The sequence below is a fragment of the Alligator mississippiensis genome, chromosome 2 (genome assembly GCF_030867095.1).
Source record: "Alligator mississippiensis isolate rAllMis1 chromosome 2, rAllMis1, whole genome shotgun sequence".
In the NCBI taxonomy this organism is placed as follows: domain Eukaryota; kingdom Metazoa; phylum Chordata; order Crocodylia; family Alligatoridae; genus Alligator; species Alligator mississippiensis.
The window spans coordinates 114,353,502-114,380,006 of record NC_081825.1 but is presented as its reverse complement, the minus strand read 5'-3'; the positions used below and the strand labels follow the sequence as shown (position 1 = coordinate 114,380,006).

Genomic DNA, 26,505 nt, shown 5'->3' with positions numbered 1-26,505 from the left:
ATCCCCCGACACTAGCCCGGCTCCCACGCGCCCGACCCGCGAGAGCGACGCCCCGTTGCAGCAGAAAAAGGGCGGCACGAGCCGGTCCGAGCCCCGAGCGGGTAGGAGCACCGGCTGCGGCTGCCGCGGGGTGTCGCTGTGCAAGTCACCTCCCCCCGCCCCTTTCCAGATCTTTCTCGAAGGCCGGTCAGGCGCCGCCGCCGCGGGCCGAGCCGCTCCGGAAAGAGCCGAAGCCGGAGCCGGGCCGAGCGGCCTCCCCGCCCGGCACCCCAGCGCGCATGCGCCGCGCGCAGACACCGCCGGTTGGTGCCTGCTGCTCCGCAGTGGGGGAGCGGCGCGAGCAGAGCCGGGCCGGCACCAGCAGCACCAGCGCTTCCCGCAGCCATGTCCGTGGTCGGCATCGACCTGGGCTTCCTCAACTGCTACATCGCCGTGGCGCGCAGCGGCGGCATCGAGACCGTCGCCAACGAGTACAGCGACCGCTGCACCCCGTGAGTGTCCCCGCGCCTCGCCCGCCCGCGGCCCCCGGCATCCGCGAGGCGCCCGGGCGGGGGCGATGCCAGGCTCGGCTGCCCTTCGCCAGAGCGCCCGCCTAGGGCGCGGAGCCGGTGTGAACTGCGGCTTTGTCTCCAGCCAGGATTTTTGGGGTTGGGTTGTGGTGGGGGGTTCAAGCAGCACTTAAAAGCCGGTGTAAGAGACATACTTAAGAAGCAGCTCTTGTCTAGGGGTGGCCTCGCATAACCCTGCACAGCCAGCCCTGGCTTATGCTGAAATGACTTCTTCTTGCAGAACGCTTTGGGGGTGCTGTGGGCGCCTTGGCACTGCCCTACTTGTATGGGCATCTGAGGGGGTGAAGGCAAATGTTGTCCTAGCACAGAGAATTCACTCCGTCCCAGCCCAGGCCACGTTAGAGAGGGATGGGGGGTGTCCGGCAGGCACCTCTTACTGAGGCACGCTGGGATGCTTCCTATAAACTGAACTCGGTGAGCTGCTTTTTTGTAGAGGTTACAATCTCGGAGGTACAATGTTAGTATGTTCGTGCTGATTCTCGACATGCTTCATAAGTAGCGCAGTAAAGGTTTAGGAGAAACGCTTTCCCTTCAGAACAAAATAATAGAAAGCAAGTTCCCTAAAGGGGCAAATCTCAAACTGCGGAGGCTTTCCATAGCTAGCCTGAAACCTCGCTGAGTCGACTGACCTTGTTTTAGACTACAGCTCCTGGAGTATAGCTTGCCCAGAAAAGGGCCCTATGAATTTAGAAGCCCTCAGTGTCTCTGCTGCTTCTAAAGACGATTGAAAGGTAGGGTGTGAGCATGTTAGATAACACATGCTACCTAAATGCTTCCTTTAGGTACGTCAGCATCAGTTCCCAAATGAATGTTCCAAAACCGTGGCCTTTGTGCTTTACTTCACGGATTAGCAAGTGCTAAAGGGGTTTAAATTCTAGTGTAAGCAAGGCAGTGCAGGCTTGCCTTTATATCTCAGTGGAGGTAAAGCCCTAGTTTTGAAGATGTAAAGGAGTAAGTTCTTTATACTAGTGTTTTTCAACCTGTGGGTCACGACCGGAAAGTGGGTCACAAGAATATATGAAAGGGTAGAGGCAGGCTCTTCCATCCTGGATCTTCCCTGGGGCAGTGTGCCTCAGCCCCACCCCACTTCCTCCCTCACTGTGGGGGCCTTAATCTCCCCCCCACACCCCTTGCTGCCAAGGGACTTCCCATGCCTCTCACACCCACCCCCTGCCCCACTTATGGGGAGGGGGTAGTGGGCAGTGGGTCGGAAGTGAGGGGTACTGGGTCGGGACTGGTCATTGTTTCAAAATGGGTCCTGGAACAAAAAAGATTGAAAACCTCTGCTTTAGACCACAGTCAGGACAAATATTCTTTACCAGCTTGTCTCAAATTTTATGCTGTAACTGAGGAATGTGGTTCATTAGCATTCCAGCCATGACCTTATTGGAGTTACTACTATGTATGCAAACCTTCAGCACATACAGAATAGAAACAAGGATTGAAAATAATGTGCTTACCGATGATATGTAAAGCAGGGCTGTCATTAGCTCAACAATTTCTGCAGCATTAAGTCTTAGTGGGACTGGCAGCTCTTAGAGTTTTATTGCTTGTCTTGAAAATGTTCTGAATAGAGGTGCATCTATATATTGATCTATATTGTATCGGTGCTGATAAAATGAAAATTGACATTACTGGCAATTGGGGTTTTTTGGCTGATGTGGCCACCAGTAATGTCGCCAATAATTGCTGCGTGCATGTGCGCAGCTGCAGCATGCACATGGCCAGCTTGGAGAGCAGCATCTGGCTGGTAAGTCGGTTGGGGGGGGGGGCGCAAATCAAGACCCCCACAGAGAGGGAGGAAGTGGGGTGGGGCTGAGGCAGGCGCTGCCCAGCTGGGGCAGGGTGCAGGATGGAGCTACGAGTGGCTTGTTCGGTGGTGTGTGGGGGGGGTTCTGCCACTGCATGCACCCCCAGGGGAGACATGGGGGGGGGGGCATGTGCCCTCCAGATCTGTATGTGGGGTGAGGGTGGGCTGGCTACACTGGGTTCTTCCTGATGGGGTGGTTGGGCCGGGGTTGCACTCAGGGCAGGTGGTGGTGCTGGGAGTGGGGGCTATGGGCTGGGCTGTAGCCCCCACTCCTAGTGCTGCCACCGTCTGCCCCACGTGCAGCCCTGGGAAGAGCCTGGTGCTGCCTGCGGCAGCAGTCCACCATCCCCTGTGCACAGATCCAGGGGACACCCTCCCCCTTCATTCCTCCCCTGGGGGTATGTGCAATGACAGGAGCTGCCGCACACCCCAGATGAGCTGCTTGCAGTTCTGTCCTGTGCCCTGCCCTGGCTGGCCAGTGCCTACCTCTGCCCCAGCCCCACTCCCTCCCTTACTGTTTGGGTCTCGATCTGCCCCTCTCTCACACCCCTTCCCTCCCAACATCCTTAACAGCTGGATGCTGCTCTCCAAGCTGCCAGGCTGCATGTTGGCAATTGGATTGGTATTGGCTGCTATGGCTTATTAATCAGTTGTCGGTGTAGGCCCCAGAAATCTTTGTTGGCGCACCCCTAGTTCTGAACTGAATGCTTGGTAGGTGGGAAACGCACGCACGCATGCACACGCACGCACGTGCCTTGAATGCACAGCCACAGTGTCTCTAGGTGGGGAGCGGGGGACTTCCCCTGACATTGATCCAGTAATTTATGGGTGTTGTTCCATATCTCTGATACTCCCTCCAAACTGATTTGTGGGGTCTCGTGTATCAGCGCCACAGGGTCTTGTATATCAGCATTCCCATGCTAAAAATGGTAGCAGGGGCATTTGAACTAAAGCTCATTTGATGAGACTTAGCACAAGTGCCCCTGCCTCTGTTTTGAAACATGGGGACGCAGATGCAGGGGAGGCAGAGGCTGGCTGGAGCATGGTCATTACCATGCTCTAGCAGACTCGATTAATCAAGTCTGCTTTGTTGCACTAATTGCAGCGCATCAGAGCAGCCTCCATGCTCGTGTGCAGGTGCCCACAACGATCAACTCCTATACCAGCTCAGTACTGTCTGATTTGCAACTTTAAAGCAGTGTTTCATCACCTATGGGTTGCAACCCAAAAATGGGTCTCAAGAATATATGAAAGGGTTGCGAGCAAACTTTAAAAATGTTTTCTCCTTTAAAGAGAAAAACATGGGAAACTGGTTTTTCCCTTGCAAGATGTCAGAGTTCCAGCTTGCATGGGGCTACTTGCAGGGCCCCGTCCCCTGGACCACACACCTGTCCTCTGCCCCACAAACTGAAGGGCTGGGGCCTGGGAGTGGGGGGCAGTGAGGTGAACTAGGTTGAGATTGGTCATCAGCATTTATAAATGGGTCCTGGTACAAAAAAGATTGAGAACCATTGCTTTAAAGCTCATCCACAGAACTTGTTAAGTAATGCTGCCTCTTAACAGAAAAATGAAAATAATTTTTTAAGAATAAGTGCTATAATACCAAGAGTAAATCATAACTAATACCCATGTGTCCAGTTCACAATTGCCCTAAGGACTCTCATACAAGTTGTTTCTTTTCCATACTCAAATATGCCTCAAACATTTGTATACTAATCATAAACATATCTTCAAGACACATTGACTAGTTCAGTCCTAGTTCAAACAGGTAAACTATTTTTCATTGTTTAAAATAATAAATGTTAGTGGTATGTATGTAGGTACTCTGCAGAATTTTTCTTAAGCTTAATTATCACGTGGTTTAATACAGTCCATCAGAGGACACTGCGAGATAACATCACAGTGACATACAGCTTTCTCCTGAGAAGAAGCAAGAAGGCAGGAGAACAGTCACAGTATTGTTATTGGTAAAGCAGTGGACTGAGTTACATGACACCTGAGTTTTGTTCCTAGCTGCTTGCTCCAAGTCACCCTCCCTCCCTGTGCCCAAGTTTCTATATCTGTAAATGGGGCATAATGATACCATCCTTTTTTATAAAGTTTTTGAGGTCTGCTGGCAAGTGTTGGAGCCAAATATTTGCTAAAAAAAGGTGTAACAAATGCACATCTTAAAGAATATATTTTGTTACTGGAACATTAAATCTTTTAGGTTGATTGGGTGTCAACTTAAAGTTACTGCTACAAAGCCTTTCTTAGGAAGCAGAAATGGAAACATAACTTTTAGATTACTACATGTCAGCTTCCTTGTAAGTACTGTATTATTGGCTCTCTTTTTGAGGTCCCTATCTATGTGTTTTTCTTGATTTTGGCTGATTGACTTTGAAGTATGCTTATTATGGTTCTTGTCAGAAACAACATTTAAATTCAGTAAGCGCTGCTAATGCCTTTATACACCATGAAAAATTAACTTTACGAGTCAGGTTATAAGGTTTTATTTTGAACATATGGAATTGTCCTGAATCTAAACTAGCATCCAGAATAAAACTGATAGTTTACTACAAAGGAGGAGAAATATGGAATAGACTGACTTTTGAAAAACTCTTTTTAAAATTAATTTTAAGGAGAAGCAGATGGTCTGCCTGTTTGTAACCTCACTGAACTGTAAAGTGCCAAAAAATTCCATTGTAAATTTTTATGCGCCATGCTTAAATGGAACATATTTTTAAATATAAAAGATCAATATCATAGAAATGAACTGAAGTGTTTTCAAACTATTTAGGGAGTGCTACAAAATAAATATTTTTTTTTTTTCTCCCCAATACTACTTTTTGTTGCAGCTAAATTTCTTTCTTTTCTTATTTAGAGCTTGTATATCTCTAGGATCAAAAACCCGAGCCATTGGCAATGCAGCAAAGAGCCAGGTAAATGCATCTAAAATCTATTTTGTCAAATGACTCCTTTTTGAATTAAGAAAAGTAAAGTTTGACAAATCTTATTCCATTTTACATTCTGGGACTTTAAATATATAAAGTAACTCTTTTTCACTTGATTTTTTTTTTTTAAAGTTAGTAAATAGTTAATTCATTTCTGTTTAAAATTAGTCGTAACTTAGTCTTGAGTTAATGGATATCCATTCCCTCTTGAAAGGAGAATAATACAGGAAACAAGAAGGTTGCTGTCTTTCACTCCTCATCCACCCTTAGGGCAGGGGCAGGCAATTATTTCAGGTGGAGGGCCGCTTACCCAGTTTTGGCAAGCTGTTGAGGGCTGCATGGGTAGCCCCGCCCCTTCACAGGTGCCCTGCCCCCTGGTCACCATCTTGGGACCAGTGTCCGAGGGCCAGTGCCCTGCATGGGGCCCAGAGTGGGGTGTAGGCTAGCAGGGGTCTGTGGAGCTGGGCTGGGCTGCACCAGCAGGAAGAGTGGGGAGCTGGCCCAGCTCCATAGAGCCCCTGCCAGCTGGGACCCTGTACCCCTGCTGCCTTGCTCTGGGCCCTGCCGGCACACAGCCCTGACCCCCCCTGTTTGCCATGCTGGGCAGCGTTTGCCACTGCCATCTTTGTGCTGCCCAGTGTGTGAGCTCCTGGCAGGCAGCAGCAGCAAATGCTACCCAGTGTGGCAAGCTGGGGGCCCACAGCTGCTGCCGCCGTGCACAGCTCTGACGGGTGAGCCCGGAGCCAGTGTGGGGCCCAGGCTGGCAGTGGGGACAGGTTACAAGCTGGTGCTGAACGCGGGGAAAAGCGGCCTCTTGCCTGTCCTGTGGCTGGCACCCCGCGCTGCAGCTGCTTGCAGCTCACATGGGCTGCCTCTGCCTGCTCAGGACAGACCTGTGTGGGCTGCAAGTGGCTGCAGCAGGGAGCACGGGCCACGGGGCAGGCAAGGGGCCGCTTTTTCCCTGGGCTCAGCTTTTCCCCTGGCCCCTTCCCTGCCTGGGGTCCTCCCCCGCCCTCCCCCACCCCTTACCTGAGGTTGGGGGGGAGGGGCAGCCATGTGGTCCCAGGCCAGAAGCCCCTGCTGGGGAGGCAGGGCCGGGGAGGCCCTGCAATTGCAGTAGCCCGCCGGGCTTCCCCTGGGTCCTGCTACCCCTGGTTTCTGTCACATTTCACAAGAACCACGGACAGATCAATATTAATTTTCTTAACTTTTTAGGGGCTTGCGGCCCAGATGGAATGGCCTCATGGGCTGGATACAGCCCACAGTCTGTATTTTGCCTACCCCTGCCTTAGGGGATGAATATAAGTTGAAGTCCTCAAATTCAGAAAGGTGTTAAGTTTTCTTTTAGAGAAGTTTCTGCCCCTTACAGTTGCAAACACAACCTTTGAAATGAAACTGAAATAGCACTAACTTTGAGCATATACACCACTCTAATGTCTTGTGGTGCTGCTCATGGCTTTTCTAGGCAGCAGAATAAAGTGGACAAGACTCATCAGGTTTAGTACTGTTGTTCAGAATTCTGAACAGCAGTAAAACTAACATTTTTTGTAACGTTTTGTGGCTGATCCGGTTAACAAGAGAAAATCTTCCCTGGAACTAATTGCCGAGGAAGAAGCGCACCCTGCTTTTCTCCCCTCCTCTCCCCTAACCACCAAAAGGCAGAGAAGAGCCCCCTTACAGCAACCAATAATATAGGAAGTGGAAATAATGATACTAGAAAGCTGCAGGGCAAGGAGGAGTGATTTTTATCCTTCCTTTTCCTGGAAAGTGAGCTATCTATGAAAGTTTAACAGGTACGTCTGTTCCTAGGAGACAAAAAATTAGAGTTCATATAGGGGTGAGAAGTATTCTAGTAGAAGTGGCTGCTTTGCTCAGAGCAGTTTTACATAACTTAGCAGAACTCAGCTCTTGGTCTCTGCTGGAGAGAAGGGTCCTCTCTTTCATACTCATTTACATCTGTAAAGCTTTGGTAGTAAAAGGAAAGTTGAATTTATCAAGCTCTGTAATAGGGCACTTCAACTGGCCTACAACTTGATTCCAGGAAAACCAAATGAATCCATTCTTCTTTAAAATCTGTATTTCAGATTAACTAGGTTGAAATATGGGGCTAGAGGCTGGCTAAAGGGAGTGTCCATCCTAAATTGGATTTGCCCTCAAATGCAGCTTCTAACTTTGGAACTTACTAGAAATAATAGATTGATTTAAATAATCATTTTAAAGTAGCTTTGTGTAGTGTTGCGGTTAGTTATTGGAGTACTGTGTTAGGGCCTGATTAGTGTCTGTGTCCAAATAATGTTGTTTCATAGTGGCAGACTATATTAATTTTGCTAGTATCCTGCTTCTTGGTTTAAAAAAAAAATGATTTTGAGTCTTGAAGTGACATATATAATAATAACACCATGCTTAACAGACGTTTCATTGGGAAATGAGGAAAAAGGTACCAGTCCTGAACAATCTGAACTCAAGCCATCAGTTTTAAGCCTGAGCTAAGTAGATGGCTTTTTTTCCAGGTGGTCTTCTAGCATACATCTCATATCAGTAAATGAAAACAAATTTCTCTTCTGCAGATTGTCACAAATACTAAAAATACAATACATGGCTTCAAAAAATTGCATGGAAGAGCATTTGATGATCCTTATGTACAAACTGAAAAGATCAGACTTCCCTATGAGCTTCAGAGGATGCCAAATGGGAGTGTAGGAGTAAGGGTAAGTTTTACAGCTTCTGTGCAGTACCTCCAACTGTGATTATCATATAAGCACTTTTCCATTTGTGGCAAAATATGGCCCTTCATCAAACTTCCCATTCTGTTTCTTAAAATTATAAAGAGCACTAGATATTAGCATATGCATCCTGTGCTGTGGGGAGAAAGGAAATAGATGAGTTTGTGCTCTCTTACTGTTTGGTAACAAAATCAAATTGCTTGAAAATGAGGTTAAGAGCAAATAAACTTAACACATGTCCACTTTAAAAAAAATATCAAGACTATAGCTAGGTATAATCAACAGAAAAAAATAAGGAATTGGGTCATCCTTTTTTCCTTCTGAAATATGTGCATCTTTATCTCATTGTACTCTTTCAACTGATATGTAATACCTGCTACCTGTCTTGAGGTGATGATCAAAGACAAGGTTGAATGTAGTTCTGTGTAGTTAGAATTCCAGTCGCTGCTCATAGATTTGAATCTTAGTTTTCCAGCGTTAAACATAGTTTCCTTATGTTGGTTAAGTCCTCAAGTGTTTAGCTTTCTGTCTATATGTATTTGTAGGTTAGGATCTAGTGTGTATAGTGCACTGTTTCGCTTATATCATGCTGCCCTCTGTTTGATACCTAAAAGACTCTTCTATCCCAGCATCTTAACTACAGGAGTAAAACAGCTACCTATTACTGAGAGAACTCTCCTGCCAGAATTTTCTTAGTGTTGTATACATCATGTAGAGAGGGCCACTTCTTTATGTGGTCTCAATTCTGAACTTTTCTGGGTTGATGAAGAAAAGCTAGTTAACTGCACCAGTGCTGTAGTGAACTAAATAGATTAGATGCAGAGGAATTATCTAGGGTATTCCAGAGCCTACATACCTGTGGCTGGTTGTGTATGAGAAAAACAGGACTGATGGGAACCTCATGGGTCAGAGTCCACTCTGTTGCTGTCATAGATACCTTGTCTAATCCCTTCTTATAAATATAACCATTTTAAAGATAATTACGTGTTTTGCACCTGATACTGTGGAAGGTTGTTCCAGGACTTTATTCAGGTTCCGCATAAGCTTGCTATGTCATGAGGAAGATGATAATAACATTCTTTTTCCCTAATAGCTTTTGTTCATATATAGCAATGATTTTCAATGTTTATAGACTCAAGCTATCCCTCATTAGATTCAGGCCCCCTTTGAAAAATGCCAGGTCTAGGCTTTCATTTTTTTTTTTCTTTTGACTATGGAAAAACAGCAATTCCTGTGTTGCAAAGAACTCAAAGACCACAATAGATCAGAAGGGTTTTGACATATAAATTCCTATTTGAAATTTCTGGGTTTATTCTGTGGCTCCTGTTTAGTTGTTTGAACACTTAAAGCTAATACTGTATGACACTCCTCATCACTCTTAAAAGGATCTTATGGCACCCTAGTTAAGAATCAATGATATTAGGATCTTTGTTGTTTCACTTGGTTTGTCAATGGCAATGAATTTTATTTATATCTTTGAATAAAATAGGGTGCGTCTTTTAAAGTGTCTGACTTTTTTTAAACTCTTGGATCTACGGAACCCAAGTTCAAGAAACACTAGCATGATCATTTGTTATAAACCAGTGGGTGCCCATCTTCTTGTCAGACATGACCCAAATTAGCCCTGGGACCTCCCTGAGTGCCACTCTGATCCTTTCCCCTGCCCAATCTGCTGCTCTGCTTTCAGCTCTATGCTCCCTCCCTGATCTGCTGTTCTGCTTTTTGCTTCTTGTCCTATCTTCCACTGTTACCTGCTCCTTCCCCAGTCATCCATGTGCCCTGCAGGTTGCCTGTGTTACTTGTAACACACATGCCACAAGTTGGTCACCCCTGTTATAAACAAATTCAGCAAGATTGAAACCCTCTAGTTCAGTGGTTCTCAAACTTTTTTTGTACCAGGACTCCTCCTCCTCCCCCCCCCCGCCCTGCCAGAGTGTGGTGGCTGCAGCTGCTCTGGCTCATGCGGGGTACAGCAGAGTGAGTCCAGCCCTGGCACTGGCTGTAGGGAGGAAGGGAAGCCTGTGACACCCCCCCACTGCTCTAGGCTGGGGCTCCTGCTTTTGTCAGGCAGCCTGGTCACAGCTGCCTCCCCAACCCCAAGTAGCATTTGGCTGCCCCACCCCTGCGAATACAGGCACCAGCCCTGATGCCATTGCCCCCAAAGGGCCCTGATGCCATTGCCCCTGAAGGGCCCTGCTCCCTGACACAGTCTTGGTGTCTGGCCACCTTCCCCTAGTGACAGCAGGCACCCATCCCCTCTGCATCTGCACACCCACACACCTCCAACCCCCACTCGCCATACACTTGCATACATCCAGCTGCTGGGGCTGCTCCCACCACCCTGCTTGGCTGCACGCCAGTTATGTGCATGTGTGTGCGCAGATGCACATGCACCTGCTGCCTCCGTTCTCTCCAAGCAGCTCCTTGCAGGCTGGAATTAATTTATGAATCTGTGACCCTTTCTACAATGTATGACCCTTTCAAATATTATTGTGACCCACTTTCTGGTTGAGACCCACAGGTCTTCTCTAGTTTGATTGAACCTAGTGCTTCTCACTAGTGTGTGTGTAGCATGCAACCATTGTATTAGCTGATAATGAAGGCCAGCTGTGCTCACAACATAGTACAAAACATAAATGTTACTCCCTAGCAGACTTGAAATTTACATGTGCTGAAACCTGGAAACAATTTGTGACTTGCTAAAGATTCCACTTCCATTCCTTTGGGACAGTCCGGTTTATTTCATGACTTATATATGTGATGTATTTGGCTCCCTCCCATCTCTGAATAGGTGAGATTATTTTTAGCTCCTGTATAAGATTTTTGGGAGAAGCCCACCAAGAAAAGTGTAGACTAAAATTAGCAGAAGCTTTCTAGTTGATGCACAATGAGAATCTGGTTTCATTTAAGGTTTAATGATGACAAAACTTTGAGAAGATTTATCCTATAAATTGTGGCTTTTAAATGTGAAATTCACGTCTGTCCTGAAAATGTTTAACTTTGTTTTAGGTGCGATACTTGGATGAGGAGAGACCATTTGCAACTGAACAGATTGCAGGAATGCTGCTGGCCAAACTTAAAGAAACTTCAGAAAATGCTCTTAAAAAGCCAGTGGCAGACTGTGTGATTTCAGTAAGTCCTGTCATTTTACCAAAGGTTGTAGTTATGGATACATAAACATAGATTAGGACACCCTTTGTTGCACATTAACTGAAAAATACTGCAGTGCACAAAATATTTTTTTTTTTTTGTTACTCATTCACAGAAAAATTAGGTCTTTGCTAAAGTTTTTTCTTGTTGAAGAGAGTCTTCATTGAATAGTCCTTTAAAAAAATAAATTAGAGGTGCACCAATAAGTTGGTCTGATGTCAGATCAGCACTGATATAAAGAAAATTGATTATATTGGAAATCAGCCTGAAGTGGCTAATAATTTGGCCAATAAATGTCCGTGTGTGCACGTGCAGCACACAGGCAGTGAGGAGCACAGCCCGGAACCTTGGAGAGCTGTGTGCAGCTGGTAAGTCTGGTGTGGTGGAAAAGGAGGGGGGAGGGAAGGGGCATTGGTGGGGCAGATCAACACTCCCCCACAGTGAGGGGCTGGGGCTGGAGTAGGTGCTGCCCAGGCAAGGCGCGGCATGAGATGGAGCCATGCTCATCTTGGGGGCAGGAAGGAGGAATGGCTTCCACCTCTGCATGCACCCCGGGAAGGCACGGGTGGTGGTTCCCCTGCATCTGCGTGGGGCAGAGGGGGCTGCAGCTGGGGCCAGGGGGGCGTGCCGGGCTTTTCCCCGGGGAGGGGGCGGGTGCTGGGCTGTTCTGCACTTGGGGCACGTGGTGGAGGCTCTGAAAGAGGGACTACTGAGGTAGGGGTGGGCACTGCAGCCACCACCCATTTTGCTGTAGGTCCCACATAGCACCCTCTGCCCCCCCAGTTCCACCTCCTGCCCCGAGCACAGTGCAGCATGACTCAGCCCTATCACATGCTAGGAAGAGCCCAGTGCAGCCCCAGCCTGCAGCTGCAGCCTGCCCTTCCCCATGTAGATCTGTATTCTGTCCTGTGCCCTGCCCCAGCTGGGCAGCACCTACCCCACCCCCACTTCCTCACCATGGGGGGTGTTGATCTGCCCCCCCATGCCCCTTCCCTCCCCTCCCACCACAATAGACTTACCAGCTGCATGCAGCTGTACTGGAAATCAGATCAGTATTGGCCGATATGCCTCCTTAAAAATCAGCTATCGGTATTGGCCCCCAAAATCTCTCTTGGTGCATCTCTAAAAAAAAAAAAAAAAATCCAATGTGCTGTTCATTCATTCAGTACAAGTATGGGTTGGAAGATGCTTGTTTCTCAAGTAAAAAGTTTAGTGGACAGCACTGAGTGTTGGATTATATACTCCTAATTTCATACAGTATTATCTATATCTGAGTGGAGAAAACACCTGTGTCCGGGCATGGTTCAAGGGTTGGGGGTAGTCGTCTGGGTATCTTGTGGTTTGATTGAATGTTTAGTTTCATTCTTTATAGTGCATAACAGTACTTAAGAATAATATCTAAAACCTACGTCATGTATGTGTTTTGGTTCAATTTTTCCAGCAATGATAAATTACACTTGAACTATAATTGCTATGGAGAATTTTATTTGTTATTGTTGTAGGGGTTGGCGGGTGTAGACATGTGTTGGCTCAGATAAGCAAGCCTGGTGTAGTGATTTGCAGTTCTATGTAACTGTTGCAATACCTTCTTAAAACCTAAATCAGCTTAACTGCTTTCTAACATCTAAGCTTTAATGTAAGAATTCAAGAAACAACCTATTAGTAATTTTTAATGTTACAAATTTTTAAATCTAGTTCATACCTAAAATCCTTGGTTATTATGAGTCTGAATGTTAACACTGTATGTTAACATACAAGATTTTATGGTACTGAACCTTTCTCTCTTGAGAGTAATTGTGAAATGTTTTGTAAAAGTTCTAACAGTTGGAACCAGTCTACTGCATTAACTTAAATTACTTCTATAAACTTTCCCCAGTATTCACAATTTACAGCACTGTTTTGTGTTTTAATTTGTTTTATGGATATGTTTAACCCTTTGGATCAAAATTGATGTGCTATGAGATTAGCATAATGTACTACAATGTTGTTGAAACAGGTCCCTAGTTTCTTCACTGATGCTGAAAGGAGGTCTGTAATGGCAGCTGCACAGGTGGCAGGGTTAAACTGTCTGAGACTGATGAATGAGACTACAGCAGGTAAATTTGCTACTTCCTCAGGGAACCAAAAATAAGTTTAAATACTGTCTTAACAGCATAAGACCTTAAGTTGTAATGCTGACTCTTCAATACTTGTATTAGATAAATCATGTTGCAATAAAAGGTTAGTGGGTTTTTTTAACCTATCACACTATTCATAAGTTATTTGCATCTGTTTTTCCTCTTCTGAAAACCAAAGGAAATTACCTCTGTTAAAATAATTACTCCCTATGCTGGGTCCTCTATTTAAAGGTGCAGGGGACCTTTGAAGTACTAGGTTTTTCCATAATCTTTTGGACTCTGCAAAACACTCCACCATAAGGATGGGGGTTAAGTAGTGTTTTATTGCTCTGGTTTGAGATCAGCATATATGTCAGCTGCCTCCCCATGCAAAGTAGATTTGTTAGATGTTAAGGGTACATTAGTAATGGGTTGTCCAGCTAGTGGCTTGCGAGTACTTAAATTGTGACTCATGGGGCTTGTATGGGGTGGTTTCATCACCCTTTCCTTAGTGCTGCTCTGGAACCCACAGGTTGAATGCTGCCATTGTTTGTCTTTTCCACCATCTTGCCTGTTGCTGAATTTGGGGTTTTTGATATTATTGGCAACTAAAATCATTGGCAGTCCCACCTTTAAAGACATAATTAAACTTGGGTTCCTATATCACATTGTCTTAATCAGTTTTTGCATTTCAGGGGAACATAGCTGACTAAAACATTTGAGCTTGTTTGATTTTGTTGGGAGCTCAATGTATTAGAAACTTGGCTGTAAATACACAGTGGGCTTTTTGAATACCAGTTGCGTGTTCGAATGGATTGTTGCTTGTTGACACTTAGATTCTGAGAACCAAGAAAGGTTTGAAGAGCCAATCCCACCAAAATTAAATACTCGGTGTAAGAAATGTTAACAGCAAATTTAATAATAAAATGCCGAAAATGTACAAGGCTAAGTACAAATGTTCAAAAAGCTTCTGACAGAAGTGCTCTAGCTATTGTGCTTTGCTTAAAGCACTGTAAGAGTGGAAGTGAACTGAACAGATGTTCAGTGGGGCTAGGATGGGGGCCTTGGAGCCTGCCTGCACACTTCTAAGGAGACTGCTGGAGCGGACTCTCTCCCAAGCCCTCCCCCACTAGTGGACAGCTGTTAGCATTGGCTGGGGGCAGGGGACAGGGGAGGCCCTGTGACAGACCTCCTTCCCCCCACTAGATTGCTGAGTTGGGTCTTGGTGGGAGCTGGGTCGGTGCGTCAGGGGGCTCCGTTCCCTGGCCCCCAGTTGCCAGTGTGGTTAAAAGCTGGGGTGGGCAGTCTTGTGCTGCAGCTGTTGGCTGCAGCTGTCAAGAAGCTGAGGTGGGAATCGGGGGAGGGAGTCCCTGTACTGTATGGGTGGACCCACCTCCCTCTCATTGCTGAGCCAGGTCATGGTGAGGCCAGGTCTGCGTGATGGGGTCATTTTGCTGCTCCAGAAACTAGGGCGGTGGGTAAAGAAGTCACCTTGCTGCATGGACCTGACCCGGCTCCCTGAGACCCCTGCCAGCAAGCTTGGGGGAGGACTTACAGTAGTGGGGCTCTGCTTCCCCACCTCCTGCCCAGCTGTGCAGGGTAGAGACAGAGCCTTTTCTGTCTCCCCTCTGTGACAGCCTGGGGTTCGGGCTGGGCTGGCATTTGCCTGCATGAAGCAGACGAGCACCAGCTGAGGCTAGCAGACCACCCAGTGAGGGACCCCTGGGATGGCAGCGGAATGCAACCTGCGTTGCACGATGGATTGATGGATTGCACGATGGATGATTTGATGGATTTGATACAAATGTTCAAAAAAGCACTGTAACCTAAAATGCTTTATCGACCACATCCATCAAGAGTTAACTTTAGATCCACCCTTTTTAAAGTGTTTTAGATGTCATGAATGTCTGTTGTGTTATGGCTTTAAAGCACTTTCTGTGTACTTAACACATGTTAACTGTAACACCTGTACCAAGGTTTAAACAGTTTCTAAGTCCTAAATCTTAAAAAAACCTCTAACAGGTAGCCAATCTGTTAGGGAATTTTTATTTTATTTTATTTTTTTTTACCTAGGTTTCAAAAACTTAAGTTGCCAAATAGTGAGTGCCAAATACATTTGTGAGTGGACAATTCAGCAAGAAATAGTTTAACTTGAAGAGTAAAAACCCCAAAGTGGACCAAGTTTTTATACTCTGTTGCTTAGCTAAAATATAAAAAAAAGAAAATTTAGTAGATCTGGACGGAAAAGTATAAAAGCGTTCCTCTTAGGTGCTACTATATATGCTTAATCTTATCTAAAATTAATCTTGTTCTGAAATCACTAAATGTACTTCAGGCAACCTCCAACCTTTATCCCAATTTTGATCCATACATTTTACTTGAAATCCCTAAAATGGTTTACACTTTGACATTCTCTCACATGATAATTTCCTATTCTTCTCTTAGCAAAACTATTGTCAAGCAAATACAAGTAACTTTCTATACTGTCCTATCATTAAAGGCCCACTATAGTCTACATGCTTCACAGTAAGGTTGTCAATCAGACCATGGGTTCTTTTTATCCGAAGTGAGCCCGTTTCAGAATTTTCTAGTAGAGAATTTTTGTGTAATATTTTAAAGTCTACTAACAGGAAATTAATTGAAGAGGAAAAGTGAAAAATGCTCTGTAGCAATTCATGATTACAAAACAAGAAGAAAATAAAGAACTCAACCAGCTTCTTTTATTTAAAATGTTTTAACAATATGAAAACAATGAACTTAAATTCATTTTTACAAATCCTGATGGGCCACTTGAGTAGAGTTAATGTCATTGAAGTATATCCAGATACAGGAGGTGTTTTTGGGAGGAAGAAAATAGTCAAGTATATTTTGTCAATGCTATTATTTAAATATAAGAAAAAGTTTAAGGAAATGCTCTTAAGTTGTCTGTGATACCTGATTCTTACAGTTGCACTGGCATATGGAATATATAAACAGGATCTACCTGCCTTGGAGGAAAAACCAAGAAATGTAGTCTTTGTAGATATGGGACATTCTGCATATCAAGTTTCAGTCTGTGCTTTTAACAAAGGAAAACTGAAGGTAAATATGAAGCACTGTGTAGTGAAATTCCATCTTGCTGCTGTAATGATATTTTTAATTAATTGAGTCATTGCTTTGGAGGCTGTTCATTCAGAAATGCATTTTTTCTGGATAAATGTGCTATGTGGCATATACAAAACTGTACAGTAGAACATTGATTATTCAGAGTAGTTATTGTAACCATCATTTTGGTTGCTCAATTTTTTGGATAATCCAACTCTACAGAAGTGTTTAAAATTGTGCTTTTACCTACTGCTATGCAGCAAACATTGAAAAAAAGAAAAATGTATGGTACTGTGTAATGCTTTAAACTCTCAAAACACTAGGAAATAACTCAGACTCACTTGCAAGCAAAACCCAGCTGCGGGGTGATGGTTTTAATACAAAACTTTCTAGATAATTTTCTCTCTTCTGTAAATGGTTTTGAAATCATGGTAGACAAAAATAAAAAAATGCCTCTTGCTCAGGGGCCAGCAACCTGTGGCCAGTGGCAACATCGTATGTGGTCCAGCAGTGTGGGGCTTACCCTGTGCTGCTGCAATAGAAAACATTGCCGGTTGCTGCTCTAGCCATTAAATAACTATTCTTCATGGCATTGTTCCTTCAGATAACTGTAGAAGGAGCAGGTCTAGTTACACAACAAAGGAATCTCTCTAAATAGTTGTTGTTAATGAGCCTTAACATCCTACGTTTTCTACATGAGAATTACCAGTGTTCACTTCTGTTCCATAAACAGGAAAGTTATAGAATCATCTCCTCCATCTGACCTGATCCTTTTTTCCATCCATAGATGGGAAGGGGAGGGCAACTGACTTGAACTCTTTATGTAGGGAATTTAAGTTGGATTAAATCAGCAATTTTAAGTTTTTTATACTTGTTTTCCTAATTTGGGACTGTGTGTATAATATAAAATTACAAGAGCGTGTGTGTTTAAATAACAGTTAATACAATAAAACTGTCTGTCACTTCACTCTTACGTAGGTCTTGGCTGCTGCCTTTGACCCTTTCTTGGGAGGCAAAAACTTTGATGAAGTTTTAGTAGATTACTTCTCTGAAGAATTCAGGACAAAATATAGATTGAACGTAAAAGAAAATGCTCGTGCTGTTCTACGGTTGTATCAAGAATGTGAAAAACTAAGGAAACTTATGAGTGCTAATGCTTCTGACCTTCCACTCAATATTGAATGCTTCATGAATGACCTGGATGTCTCCAGCAAAATGAATAGGTACTGTGCCTTACTTTTGCTCCGAGTGAAATGGAGTACTCCCTAGTTCTGCTTGTAACATATCTTTTCTTCCACAGAACTCAGTTTGAGCAGTTATGTGCTCCTCTTCTAGCCAGAGTGGAGCCTTCCTTAAGAGCAGCAATGGATCAAGCTAGTAAGTAGAAGTTGTTGCATCAAGTGCTGTTTGTTGCTTGGCTTAATACAAAAACTGCTGCTGTGAATATCCTAGATGTTGAAATTAAAAATGATTAAAAGATTACCATCAAAGTTACAAATAGAAGTACTGACAGCTAAAATGTCAGTTGAATTTAGTTCTTTGTATATGTTATGTGGGGTCATATTAGAAACTACAGCATTCTTGATCAGATTTCTTCCTTATTCATTGTGCTGCACAACTCTGATTTACTGAGAACCTTTCATCCTGCTCAGTAAATGATGTATGGGTATTTTGTGGAGGAGGGATGGTTGCATTTTGCTTGGTTATAATGGGAATGTGCTCAGTGAAAAGCAAGCAATCTGAGACCTGGGGCGGAGATCCTGGTCTTACCATGAATATGCAAATAGCATTTTTTTCTGAGACTCTGTGTAAAACTAGGTAGAATTTTGCAGGGACAGCAAATGCTCCTTCTCTGACCTACTTCAAATGTCAACATAGTAAATAGAAAGAAGAAAAAAAATGTCTTGTATTTGGACTACATCAGTGCTACACAACCTTTTGGGCCAGCAGACCAGATGAGTGGCATGAGGCCTATCTGCAGGTTGGATCAGGCCCTGGGACCCAGTGCCACACCCTCTGTCTCATGCACTGAGATAGTACCTGGCCCTCAGAGCCCTGCTCCCTCCTATCCTCACATGCCAGGATTGGGTCCCAGGGGTGTTGGTATTGTTCCCTGCCTCCACTTCTTGCTGGGATTGGGTCCTGGGGTGCCATGCTGCCCCTGCCCAGCCCTGCACGCTGGAATCAGATGCCAGTGTAATATGCAGAGTCCCGGGCTTCTTGTGGATCCAGAGGTTTGGCAGTAGGGGAGCTGTGCCACTGCTCCCCACTGCTATATTTCCAGACACATAAGGAGCCCTACTGGCTGGAAGTTGAGCGCCCCTGGACTACATAGCTGAAGCAAAAAAATAAGACAAAGCATCTACTATAATAAGCTATAAAAGGAATGACTTGCCTGAGTTCACTTTGTATCAGTATGATCTAGAACTGCTACATTAGTAGCAGAAATATAGATTATTAATTGCTTATATCTTAATTGGCTTATATGTATTCCTGTGTTTCAGCCAGAAATTGGAAGTAACTTCATTAAAGAAGCTATTCCTTTAAAATCCTCCTTCAAGTGATTATCCATACAAGTTCTACTTTGTGCCCTGGGGTGGGATGGATGAGGGGCATCCAAGGTGCAAATGTGGGTCCAGCAGGCACTACTGGTCAGAATAACTTGATTTTTACATATGCACATAAACACAGTAGAGGTGGAATTTGTTGATATTTTATTTTGCTACTGTAAAGCAGCTCTCTTGGCTTAGTCTTGAGCTTTACACCTCTAGAGTAACAACCCAGAACTCCTTTAACCTGAGGAAGGGGCAAAGATTTTGTTTGGCAGTTCAGATCATTCCAACCTGCTGTGTAAAATTAGAGTAGTGACTGTTCAGAAGAGGATGGGATAAGTAATGAAGGTGGGGGTTTTGTTTAGTGATTTTGTTTTTCATTGCTAATCACAATATTTTAGGTGTTTTAGTTTGAAAAGGTTCTCTAAAAAGCTACTTCATTTACCAAGAGGTGGGAATTCCAACATGTATAATAATACAGTAGAACCTGGATACTTCATAGCAGTGGTCTCCAACCTTTTTGGGTAGGAGATCACTTTTTGAATTAAAAAGCAACCCAAGATCTACCCTACAGCGGCTGGCTGTTGTCCCATTGTCGTGGTGTCATCCGTCGTCTTCCATATGCGCCCCTCAGACTGAGATTTGACTGTCAGAAGCTCCACAGTCGACCAGTCAGCGGGGATCAACCAGTTCCCCTGGGTGCCCACTGCTTTAAGGGGGGGTGACCACTGCTTTATAGGGTTAGGTTCTGAAGCCTCCTGCAAAGATGAGGGCTTGTGAGCTGCCAGGGTATATAAAACCACAGCAAACAGTTGTGCTGGACTGCTAAGGTTCTAGTTGATTAGTGCAGCTTTTATTTCAAAGGGTGCCATTTCCTCAGTCAGCTATATGGGACTGCTGATGCTTTCCAGTTGAGTGAAGACACTATGCCCTTTGAAGTTAGAGCTGCAGCAATCAGCTACATGGCTTGTCCTTCTTTCTACAGACTGTGATGAAGTAAGTAGGCTGTGAAACAGCCCAATACAAATAATCCAGGTTCTGCTGTATTAAAACTGCATAGCAAAAAAGGTCAGCTGATAATTGAGGTTAATGTTTTGACTTATGGCTGTAATATCTTTTCTAGAACTGCAGCGTGAAGACATATACGGTATAGAAATTGTAGGTGGAGCTACTAGAATCCCTGCAGTGAAGGAACAAATCTCTAAATACTTCTGTAAAGATATAAGCACCACATTAAATGCCGATGAAGCTGTTGCAAGAGGTTGTGCACTGCAGGTATGGTCATTACAATCTTATTGTTCATTACAGTACTGATGGAAGCAGTTCACTAATCAAAACCAAGGAAGGTTACATTTTAAATAATCTCTTATGCCAGGGTTATAGTATTTGTATTAAGAATTCACGCTTGGCTGTCAATGATTATTAAGGAAAATAGCATGCCAGTAATCACAAGCTTGGGGTGGGGTGTATGTGTGTGTTTTTGTTCTGGTTTTTGCTATCTGAGCAGTAATGGATGCAGATTTGGCCTTTCACGTGAGCTCTGTAACAGACTTCTTTGATAACCAAGTGACTTAGCTATAGCTTCTTTGTACTAGTTTCTCTAAATTTGGAGCATGGGCCTTACACAGTGGCTCAAAAGCATCATCAGTGTTTAAGATGCATATTGATCATTGGTTAGCAATCACCAAGGAAATGCCAATCATTACTACTACTAAACAGATTTACCCCAATACTCTAGAGCAGAGGTGTCAGACTTGCCTGGGTCTGGATCTGGACCTCAGGGCTCTGTCCAAACTGGATCCATAGGTCTGATGGTAGCAATAGGGTCAAGCACGTGTCCAGCTGTATTTGTGTAGCCCTCTTTTGCACCCCTACAACTGAGAGCCATGTCCATTGGGACCTAGGGGCCCCAAATTCTGTGGCAAGCCACACCCACAAGTCCCACCCACCAACTTCAACTAGCCTGACAGGCTGGGTGCAATAGCTCTGTAGCCGAGATGTAACCTAGACCATATGTTTGACACCCCTGTTTTAGGGCTTTTCTAGCAGTTCAACATAATTGATAATGCTTAATATAAGTTACTTTCAGGGTTTGTCTGTAATTAATTAAAATATGTCTTCAGTAGCCAAAGTCGCCACGCTATAGGCTTCCTGTTCTTCTGTAAAACACAATGTACTTTTATGCTAGGCTATATATGTAATCAAATTCTGATCTTTTTCCAGTGTGCAATTCTTTCCCCAGCATTTAAAGTGCGTGAGTTTTCCATCACAGATGTTGTTCCTTATTCAATAACTTTAAGATGGAAGTCTTCTTATGAGGAAGGAACAGGGTAAGTTTATTTTGAAAGTAAAAGCCTATGAAAATTCTGTACCATGATGCTGAAAGTAATATAAACTTAATCTATCCAGCCTGTCTTTTGTGTTCTAATTTTGATGAATCTTTTCCTTTGCAAGTTTGACTGACTAATGCTGTGTATTTCCAAGTATCTTTATTCACTAGAAGTCCCATTTGCTCACAAAATTGTTTCCTTTTTCTTTAATGACATAACTTCAAAACCTTTTTAATGTATGTTGTTGGTGTACATTCATGACCATCCAGTTGTGGTCCACCTTTAGTATTAAATCTTCAAATCCAGTTTTAATTCTATTTAGTAATTTTCTGGGTCAAAGCAAATTCTTGAAATTGTTCATTTTATTAATTGGGTTGTATGTGCTCCCAACTAATATTTGTTGTAATAAACTCATTGGGCTCAGGTTGACTTAACACTCTTTTGCTTTCTTTTTTTTTCCTTAGGGAATGCGAAGTCTTTAGTAAGAACCATGCTGCTCCATTCTCAAAAGTGATTACGTTCCACAAGAAAGAACCATTTGATCTGGAGGCATATTATACTAACCCACATGAAGTGCCTTACCCTGATACCAGGATAGGTAAGGTTATACTATAGGAAAATAGTTTTCGTAATATTTCATGAATATTTTTTTTAATTATCTTGTAGTTTCATAGTTGGCAGGGTTGGAAGGGACCTGAGCAGATTATCAAGTCCGATCCCCTGCCATGGCAGGAAAGACTACTGGGGTCAAATGACCCCAGCAAAGTGTTCATCCAACCTCCTCTTAAAACCCCCCAGGGCAGGAGCCAGCACCACTTCACTTGGAAGTAGGTTCCAGATCCTAGCCGCCCTGACAGTGAAGTAGCGCCTTCTGATATCTAGCCTGAATCTACCCTCTGCCAGCTTGTGACTGTTATTTCTTGTCACTCCTGGTAGTGCTGGGGGGGAACAGGGATTCCCCCAATGCCTGCTGGTCCCCTCTGACTAGTTTGTAAACAGCCACTAGATTCCCCCTCAGCCTTCTCTTGTGGAGGCTGAACAGGTTCAGGTCCCTTAACCTCTCCTCGTAGGGCCTGCTCTGCTGACTCCTGATCATGCAGGTGGCCCTCCTCTGGACCCTCTCCATGTTGTCCACATCCCTCCTGAAATGTGGTGCCCAGAACTGGACGCAGTATTCCAACTGTGGCCTGACCAGTGTCGCATAGAGGGGGAGGATCGCCTCCTTGGACCGGCTTGAGATGCATCTGTGGATGCATAATAAGGTACGGTTGGCCTTCCTGACCGTGTCCCCACACTGTCGGCCCATGTTCATTTTGGCATCAATAACGCTCCAAGATCCTTTTCTGCCTCTGCACTGATGAGAAGGGAGTTCCCCAGCCTGTAGGTATGCTGCTGGTTCTTCCTCCCTAGGTGCAGTACCTTACGCTTTTCAGTATGGAAACCCATCCTGTTCTTATCCGCCTACTCCTGTAACCTGTCTAGGTCCAATTGCAGCCTATTCCTCCCTTCTAGTGTGCCCACTCCTCCCCACATCTTAGCGTTATCTGCGAATTTGAACAGGGTGCTTTTCACACCCCCGTCCAAGTCGCTGATGGAGATGTTGAACAGTGCAGGCCCAAGGACCGAGCCCCATGGAACCCCACTGCCCACATCCCTCCAGGTTGAAAATGACCCGTCCACCACCACTCTCTGGGTGCGGCCCTCCAGCCATCTAGTGACCCACTTGACTGTGTAGGTGTCGACACCACAGTCCCCTAGTTTTTTAATGAGAATGGGGTGAGAGACAGTGTCGATGGCCTTCCTAAAGTCCAGAAAGACTACGTCCACTGCTACACCAGCATCTAAGGATTTCGTGACCTGGTCATAGAAGGCCACAAGGTTGGTCTGACAGGACCTGCCTCTAATGAACCTGTGTTGGTTGACCCTAAGCATAATCTCCCTTGCTGGCCCCTCGCAGACATGCACCAGGATAACTCTCAAAAAGCTTGCCCAAGACTGAGGTAAGACTGACTGGCCTAGTTTCCTGGGTCCTCCTTCCTCCCTTTTTTGAAAATGGAGACCACACTGGCCCTTTTCCAGTCCTCTGGCACCTCACCAGAGCACCATGAGTGTTCGTAAAGCCGTGTCAGGGGTCCCACAATGACCTCTGCTAATTCCCTCAGCACTCTGGGGTGGAGATCGTCAGGACCTGCTGATTTTAAATACGTCCAGTCCCTCCAGAAGTTCCCTGACTAGGTCTTCACTGTCCCTAGGCCTGGGTGCGCCTCCCCCCTGGGACCTATGGGGGTCCTGTGGGGGGGGGTCGGTGACCCAGTCCCTGCTCAGAAAAATGGAGGCAAAGAAATTGTTGAATAGGTTAGCTTTGCTGTCTGGTGCAATGACCAGATTTCCTAGCATGTCCTGCAGAGGCCCCACATTACCCGGTACCTTCTTTTTATCCCCTATGTATTTAAAAAAGGACTTCTTGTTGTCCTTGAAACGGGTAGCTAGTCCCAGTTCCATCTCTGCCTTGGCCTTCCTGACCACCCCCCTGCAGCCCCGAGCAACCGAGGTATGGTCCTCCCTGGCAATGGGAGGACTATACCTCAGTATAGTCCTCCCAGCTGGGGGCTGCACAGGGCAAGGTGGCAGCAGGCTCTGCAAAATGACTCTGCTAATCTCAGGGCTGCAAGCATGTTGGGGGGGGGGCAGGCTGGGAAAACACGCACCCTCTGTTTTGTAAGATGAAAGTCACTGAGCCAGATGTTCTGGTATCCATTAAATGTAAGTTACGTAAGATTAAATTTGTAGCTCTTTGAGAGAGAGAGAGAGATTGGATATTTTCACTTAAAGCAGGTGTTGTAATTATGCAACTGCAGGTAGAACCTTCTTGTGGCAGTGCATGCTAAAGAGGTCTTATGGTTCCTGACCCACCCCCATCAAGCCTCAGTGCCTTAGTTAGAATAGCTTGTTAATAAAGTTACTGACTAGTTTTGATTCCTGCACTTTATGGGATCTGTGAACCAGTATCAGTGGAACTGAAATGGAAAAAGCTATATCATGATAGCTTCCTCCCGAGTTTTCCCATCACCTTTACATCTTCCACCAACTCTTCCGTGTTTGTCAGGACAAGATCTAAGGTAGCTGATCCCCTACTTAGATCCTCAGTCTTCTGGAACAGCAAGTTGTCCTCCACACAGATTATATCTGTGCTGTATCTTTTACTTTTTTAGATTCACACGCACAAATTCCAGTTTTACTACTGTCTTCCTCCTGAACCAAAGAACACGTCTGTATACATTTTTGACATGCAAGGCAACACTACCACTTTTTTTTCTCTCAACCCTGTCCTTCTAAAACAATATGTAGATCTCCAATGTTGACATTCCAGTCATAAAAACTGCCCATTAGGTCTCTGTGATACGAGTCAAATCATAGTTCTTTTCACAGGCTGACTTGCAGCTCATCTTGTTTACATATTTGCGTGCGTGCTTGCTTGTTTGCATACCTCTTTCATAAGTGTACAAACATTTGATTTACTTTGTGTTCTGCCTTACTTGTTTCCCGTTTGTGTCGCTTGTTGCTGTCCTATGGCTCTCTGGCCATTTCCCAGAGTTGAACTGCTGCTTCCAGTCCTTTCCCATCTGGATTGTTTGCTCTGTTGCTGCAGGGTTTTATTCACCATCATCTGTTGAACCTAGTTTTAAAGCCTTCCTTCCTAGGTTGGCCAGATGGCCAAAGATGCTCTGTCCATGTTTGGCTAGGTGGCTCTTGTCTCTCCATAGCAGTCTTTCTTCCCAGAACATCTATTGTGAAGTCTTTGGATTCATCAGTATTGACACCATAATCTCAGCCATTTGTTTACTTCTGTGATACAGTGGTCCCTGCCTGGGTACTTGTTATGTGGAAAGGATTTATGAGAACACCACTTGTGGTCCATACTTAATCCTCCTGCCAAGACCCTCATAGTCTCTTCTGGTCTGCTTATAGATTCATAGATTGTAGAGTCGGAAGGGACCACAATGGATCATCATGTCCGACCCCCTGCCCCTGGCAGGAAAATGGAGCAAGGTCAGATGACCTCAGCCAGGTGACTGTCTAGCCTCCTCTTGAAGATCTCCAAGCTAGGTGATAGCACCACCTCTCTTGGAAGCCCATTCCAGATCTGGCCACCCTTACTCTGAAAAATGTCTTCCTAATATCTAACCTAAATCCACTCTCAACTAGTTTACACCCATTATTCCTAGTCACTCCCTGGGGTGCCTTAGTAAACAGCGCTTCCCCTATTCCCTATTGACCTCCCCTAATAAATGTATAGGCGGCTACAAGATCTCCCCTCAGCCACCTCTTGTGAAGGCTGAAGAGATTCAGCTCTCTCAACCTCCCCCTGTAGGGTCTATCACGAAGGCCACTAATCGTGCAAGTGGCCCTCCTCTGGATCCTCTTGAGATTCCATGCGTCCCTCTTGAAGTATGGCGCCCAAAACTGGACACAGTACTCCAACTGTGGCCTGACCAGTGCCGCATAGAGGGGGAGCATCACCTCCTTTGTTCTATTAGTCATGCACCTGCTAATGTATGACAAGGTGCGATTGGCCTTGTTGATGGCCTCGTTACACTGCCGGATCATGTTCAGAGCTTAGTCATTTCTGGCAGTATGCCTCCATAGAGGAGCAGGAAAGGGTAGTGGTCTGAGGATGGGTAGCATCAGGTCCAGCATGCTGGATCTGGCTGGCAGGCTTGATCCAGCCAGTACTCGGGGCTGGTGCAGGAGCCCCATCCTACTGCAGGGGAGAGCACAACCTGACCCTGATCAGTCTGCTGGGGGAGGGGAGCAGCTTGGTACTGATCCAGATGCGTTGCAGGGGGGAGGACCCCAATCATGATGCGGGGCTGGGGATGGATGGTTCCAATCCAGGTGCACCAGGGTGAGGAACAGCATGGCCCTGATCTGGACATGTGGGGCAGGGTGGAGTAGCTTTGATCCAGACCTGAGGTGTAAGAGAGGGGAGGGAACAGAGCAACCCTGATTCAGATGCTGGGGGATGGGCAGGATGAAGCAGCCCCTATCCAGATGTGTGGAGGGCAGAGGGAGCAGCCCAGCCCCACCTGGATATGCAGGAGGGGGCGGCCTAGCCCTGTTTTGCTGCATGGCAATAGCCTGGGCAGGGCTGGACCATGCAGCGTAGAGCTTCCCTGCTTTCCATCTGCCAACTTCATCCAATCTGTGGGATCCCTTCAGGCTTTGTGTGCCAGATTTGGCCCATAGGCTGGAGGTTG

General features: G+C 45.2%; 1 protein-coding gene across 1 annotated transcript in view; it reads left to right on the top strand.

Moving 5' to 3' along the window:
* Positions 1-291: 291 nt before the first annotated feature.
* Positions 292-26,505, top strand: part of HSPA4L (heat shock protein family A (Hsp70) member 4 like) — a 44,774-nt gene continuing 18,560 nt past the window's right edge. The window contains exons 1-11 of the mRNA XM_006263426.4: positions 292-491; positions 5,243-5,300; positions 7,880-8,020; positions 11,045-11,167; positions 13,182-13,281; positions 16,229-16,362; positions 17,344-17,588; positions 17,666-17,742; positions 20,041-20,192; positions 21,141-21,247; positions 21,712-21,845. Coding sequence (XP_006263488.1) covers positions 385-491; positions 5,243-5,300; positions 7,880-8,020; positions 11,045-11,167; positions 13,182-13,281; positions 16,229-16,362; positions 17,344-17,588; positions 17,666-17,742; positions 20,041-20,192; positions 21,141-21,247; positions 21,712-21,845 — 1,378 coding nt within the window. The 5' untranslated portion in view covers positions 292-384. The remainder of the gene's footprint in view (positions 492-5,242; positions 5,301-7,879; positions 8,021-11,044; positions 11,168-13,181; positions 13,282-16,228; positions 16,363-17,343; positions 17,589-17,665; positions 17,743-20,040; positions 20,193-21,140; positions 21,248-21,711; positions 21,846-26,505) is intronic.